At 37.9% G+C, this 6,252-nt stretch overlaps 1 protein-coding gene across 1 annotated transcript; it reads right to left on the minus strand.

The window, feature by feature from the left end:
- Positions 1–254: 254 nt before the first annotated feature.
- Positions 255–1,156, minus strand: LOC132352280 (olfactory receptor 10J5). The gene is given in 2 exon segments (XM_059902656.1): positions 255–379; positions 382–1,156. Coding segments are annotated over 2 exon segments (900 nt in total).
- Positions 1,157–6,252: the final 5,096 nt, after the last annotated feature.

The raw sequence follows: 6,252 nt of genomic DNA on the forward strand, positions 1-6,252 counted from the left end.
CAGAACTCCTCAGGCACAGAAACAAGTAGTCTTAATCTGGCTTGGAATGATTCTTGTATCTGGTAACAAAATTTGACAGAGCAAAAATCTTGCTTTCTGCTTTGCCCTTAGAGCATGAGAAGGAAAAGCATTTCAACTCTTTGACATTATTCTCCACAAACACTGTATTTGATGAACTTGTGAATCATGGCATGTTTGTGAGTAGACACACATTATACTGGACCAAAGGTCTCCTGACAAAACAATTCAATCTGTTAAGAAATGTTTTTGCCCACAGCTCTGCGTAGGGCATCCTTGACCTCCTTGTTCCTCAGACTGTAAACAACAGGGTTCAGCAGAGGAGTGATGATGGTGTAGGTCACAGAGAGAAGAAGATCTTTTTATTTGCATTTTCTGACTTGGGCTTGAGGTAGGCAATGGAGGCACAGCCATAGTGGACCATGACCACAGTGAGGTGGGAGGCACATGTGGCAAAGCTCTTCTTCCAGCACTTGGTGGTAGGTATCTTAAGGATGGAAGAGATAATGAGGATATAGGAGGTGAAGAACAGGCCCACAGGAACAAAAATCACATATGAACTTACACCATAATTGATAATCTCATTGATAGGGATATCAATGCAAGAAAGTTTCATGACTGGGTAAATGCCACAGAAGGGCAAATTGAACATGGCCATTATATGGAGAACTGCCATAACCAGACCAGTGCCAAAGGACACACAGACTAACCTAGCACACACTCCTTTGTTCATGAGGACTGTGTACCTCAGGAGCTTGCAGATGGCCACATAGCAGTCACAGCCCATAGCTGTGATCAAGAAGCCATTATTAGTGGCCAAGATGACAGAAAAGAACATCTGGGTTGCACAGCCTTACAAGGAGATAGGCTGGTTATGAAAAATAAGACCAGAAAGCACTCGTGGGACAATGACCAATGTGTACACGGTCTCAGAACTAGCCAGCATGCTCAGGAAGAAGTACATGGGTATGTGGTGGTGAAGGTCAACGCAAATGACGGTCACAATGATGATGTCCCCAGCCAGGGTGAAAATGGAGATGGTAAGGAAAACCACAAAGAGGGTTATCTGGTGCTTTCCAAAGACAGAGAAACCCAGGAAGATGAATTCTGCCACTTCTGTGAAGTTCTTTCTCTGCATTCCACTATATCAGTGCCCTAAAGCAATAAATGGAAGCAGTCAAGGGGAAAATTCCCATCAGCAATTGGACTTCACAGCAAGGGACAATGACAGCTGAACTGAGAGAGTGAGTTCAATTCCCCCCTTGTGACCAACAAGCTCATGCGTATGGCCCTGGCACAGAAAGAAAGAAAACTGCTTTTGTATCTTTGGGGCTTATACATGTGAACATGATCACTATGGAGCAAACTTCCCCTGTGCATGGAGACTTCCAAGCAAATACTCACCACACACACATCATAGTGATGTTAGGAGGGGAAGAGAACAGCCAGGAAAGAGTCATGCTCTGTGTCCCTATCAGTAATGATACCCACCACTTAAAACAAACTCTAGGAACAAAGGGCTCACTAATAAAGTGCATGTCAAGAAAATGATAAAGATGAGAGTTTCGAGGGGGATATAGCAGAAGGAAGTAGACTTGAAGATGACGAACTGTGATAAGCAGTCCCTGGATCTGGTGACAGGGCCACCAAGAACTTTTACACAGTATTTCAGTTGAGTTCTGAATCTAGAAACCTCATTTCAGAGAGAGAATGTGGTCCAAATATGTCACCACACCCTCAAAGAACAACTACAGAACAACTTCTGTTGTGATCACTCTACTGAAAGAGTTCACTCAAGTCCCACCACAGTAATCTTTTTTGCTGACTTCAGTAATACTTTTAAGAATGAAGTCAGGAAAAGAGTTGGGTAATTGGGAGAACATTGTTTAGTTTCCATTGTAATAGGAAAGGATTAGGACAATTCAAGGTGTGGACAAGGGAATGTAAGAACCAGAGTTGAGAGAGGAGGAGAAAGGAGTCTTCCAGCTACTTGGAGCTGAACTGGCCTACCAATTTTTTTTTTTTTTAATTGGAGTAAAACTGCTTTACAATGTTGTGTTAGTTTCTGCTGTACAATGAAGTGAATCAGCTATATGCATACCTATATCCCCTCCCTCTTGGACCTCCCTCCCCCACTTCGATCTAGGTCACCACAGAGCACTGAGCTGAGCTCCCTGTGCTATACAGTGGGTTTCCACTAGCTATCTATTTTTAAAAATATGGTGAAAAAAAAAATATGGTGAACACAGAATTTGATATAATTACAAGAAACAGAGTGCACTAGTCCCCTCTGTTGAAAAGCAAGAGTACACAGCCTGTGTGGACAGGATACATCTGATCCTGTGGTTCTCTACAGTGACCATTCCATTGTTCTCCCTCCTTTCATTTTCAGAATTACTGAAATAGACTTCCTCTCCCACCCCCCCATAATTCCCTGAAAGTCAGCTTCATCACGGTCCCTCCCACAAAACTGTTCTCTCAAATGTCGAAGAAGTCTTCACTGCTAAAACTGTCAGACTTTGCTTTTTCCTCTTTCTCTTGTCCTTCTGATTCATTTTACACTTCTGAAAACCCTGCCTCCTGGAAACATTCTCTGACCTTGGTTTCCATGACACCACACTATTTTTTCTCTCTTCTCAGCACTCAGTTCTCTTCCATGAAGCTGTTCATTTCACCTATATTGTAACTGGAAATGTTGTTCTTTGGTCAATCCTTGGCCCTTGCTATTTTCTCTCCATGCTCTCCTCAATTTTTTCGTTATAATTTCTAAGTTAATTGCTCTCAGATCTCTATTTCCATCAACAATCTTTTCTCCAAGTTTATGACGTACCTTCCTCTAGACTTCTCTACTTGTGGGTCTTGCTGACATAATAAATTTTATTTTTTCAAAAACTAAACATCTACCCTCTTATATTTGGAAAAGCCTCTCCATCTCAACTTCTCTGTCTTCCTCGATGACCTCACCCATATTCCAGTCAATAAAGGTCAGCATTTTGGAGCCATATCTACCTCATCATCACATTCAATGGAATTCTTCCTTAAATAATGTCTACTGTCTATTCCATTTTCTGGATTCACAATGACCCTCATAAGATTAGGATACCAAATCCTCTAGTCAGGATAATAAAACATACGCCCATTCTAAAATGTATATGGAAATGCAAAGAACCAAGAATGCCACAGCAATTTCAAAAAATTTTAAAAGTTAAAGAACATACACTACTGCAATTGAAGACTACAGTAATCAAGGCAGCATGGTATTGGTGTAAGGATAGACATACAGCTCAATGAAACAAAACACAGTCCAAAAATAATCCACACATATACGATCAATTGATTTTTTATAAAGTTCTAAAGTATCTCAATAATAGTATTTTCAACAAATGTTGCTGGAACAACTGGATATCTAGATGGAAAAAAAATAAACCTCAAACTTTACCTCATGCCATACACAAAATAACAACTCAACATGAATCAAAGACATAAATATAAAAGTTAAAACTAAAAATTCTAGACAAAAATGTGATAAAATCATGACCTTGGAATGAGCAAAGTTCCTAGATACAAAATAAAAAGCTAAACTATAAAAGGACAAAATCACAAATTGAACTTCATCAAAATAAAGCTTCTATTCTTCAAAAGGCATTGTTAGAAAAATGAAAAGGAAAGCCACAGACTGGGAGAAAATATCCACAATATATATTCTGAATAAAAGTTTAGATATATGTAAAGAATTCTTACAACTCAATACTAAGACACATTTTTGAAATTGGTAAAATATTTAAACAGACATTTTACATTAGAAGATATACAAATGGTCATAAGTGCATGAAAGGATAATCAACATCAAACATTATTAGCCACCAGAGAAATGTAAAATAACACCATGAGATACCACTATACGCTCAGTCAAATGGCTAAAATTTAAAACAAGACCTAATATTGTCAGGGAAGTGAAAGAACTGGAACTCTTAAACATTGATGGTGGCCATGTAAAATGGTACAACCAATCTATAAAACAGTTTGGCATATTTTTAGAAAGGTAAATATATACTTATCCCATGATTCAATATTATTGCTAAGTATTCACACAAGAGAAATTAAAACATGTGTCCACACAGAGACCTGTACATGAATGTTCCTAGCAGCTTTATTCCTAAAAGCCAGAAACTGGAAACAACTCGAATGTTTATGGTGTATCTGTGTAACGAAATACCGCTCAGCAATAAAAGGAAAAGATTACTAATACAAACAACATGACTGATCTTTAAAAACATTATACTGAATCAAAGAAGTTAGATACAAAAGAGCGCATACAGTGTAATTCCATTTATAGGACACTCTAGAAAATATAATTGTATTCTATACTGCAAGAACACAAGCAGTAGTTTCCAGAACTGTTAGGGAATTGACTGCAACAGAACACTAGGGAACTTTTAGGGATGAAGGAAATGTTCTTGATTATGATGGTAGTTATACAGGTACATAAATTTATCAAAATTCACCAAAATGTATACTTAAATTGGTGCATTTTGTTAAGTTATTTACACTGCATCGTATTTATCATACTGTATAATATTGTATAGTATAATATTATGTAATCTATTACAGCTCATCTAAGTTGATTTTTTAAAAGATTCTCATTTGGCCACAAATAAGATTCTATGCCTGCAAATCTGTCACTGCTAGATCCACAGTTCCTTAAGGTCTCATTGTGATGTAAGAAACATGGGAATTGTCTAGGACTTGGAAAATCTGGAACCTGATCTGGAAACTGCCAATGTCAAAATATGTGGTCTTGGGCAAACCACTTAAAATTATTCTTGATATAGCCCACTGATAGGAAGAAGCTACCCAAGAATTTGTAAAAAGTCAACAAAAACAAAGAAGAAAACAGTGTGAGACAATGAAAGATGAGAGAGACAGAGAGAAGTGTATTTGTAGATCCTCCTCTTGGGAAAATAAGAACATTGAAATGGAGTAATATACAATGAAAAGATAGTACAGCAAATGTTTATTCATGAAGATTATATTCCAAATAAAAGAAAAAGACAAAAAGTTTGAAGATGCAATAAGAATTGCATTTAGAAGGAAAGAAACTATTACAGAATTTATTAATACTTACAACGAATCATGTACATTACTTATTTTTTTTAACATCTTTATTGGAGTATAATTGCTTTACAATGTTGTGTTAGTTTCTGCTGTATAACAAAGTGAATCAGCTATACATATACATATATCCCCATATCTCCTCCCTCTTGCGTCTGCCTCCCACCATCCCTATCCCACCCTTCTAGGTGGTAACAAAGCACCAAGCTGATCTCCCTGCGCGATGTAGCTGCTTCTCACTAGCTATCTATTTTACATTTGGTAGTGTATATATGTCAATGCTACTCTCTCACTTCGTCCCAGCTTACACTTCCCCCTCCCCATGTCCTCAAGTCCATTCTCTGCATGGGTGTCGTTATATCTGTCCTGCCCCTAGGTTCATCAGAACCTTTTTTGTTGTTGTTGTTAGATTCCATATATATGTGTTAGCATATGGTATTTGTTTTTCTCTTTCTTACTTCACTCTGTATGACAGACACTGGGTCCATCCACCTCACTAAAAATTACTCAATTTCATTTCTTTTTATGGTGAGTAATATTCCATTGTATATAGGTGCCACATCTTCTTTATCCATTCATCTGTCGATGGACACTTAGGTTGCTTCCATGTCCTGGCTACTGTAAATAGTGCTGCAATGAACACTGTGGTACATGACTCTTTTTGAATTATGGTTTTCTCAGGGTATATGCCCAGGAGTGGGATTGCTGGGTCAAATGGTAGTCCTAATTTTAGATTTCAAGGAACCTCCATACTGTTCTCCATAGTGGCTGTATCAATTTACATTCCCACCAACAGTGCAAGAGGGTTCCCTTTTCTCCACACCCTCTCCAGAAGTTATTGTTTGTAGATTTTTTGATGATGTCCATTCTGACTGGTGTGAGGTGATACCTCATTGTAGTTTTGATTTGCGTTTCTCTAATGATTAGTGATGTTGAGCATCCTTTCATGTGTTTGCTGGCAATCTGTATATCTTCTTTGGAGAAATGTCTCTTTACATCTTCTGCCCATTTTTGGATTGGATTGTTTGATTTTTTGATATTGAGCTGCTTCTATATTTTGGAGATTAATCCACTGTCAGTTGCTTCATTTGCAAATATTTACTCCCATTCTGAGGGTTGTCT

Source organism: Balaenoptera ricei, chromosome 1, assembly GCF_028023285.1.
Source record: "Balaenoptera ricei isolate mBalRic1 chromosome 1, mBalRic1.hap2, whole genome shotgun sequence".
NCBI classification, from domain to species: Eukaryota; Metazoa; Chordata; class Mammalia; order Artiodactyla; family Balaenopteridae; genus Balaenoptera; species Balaenoptera ricei.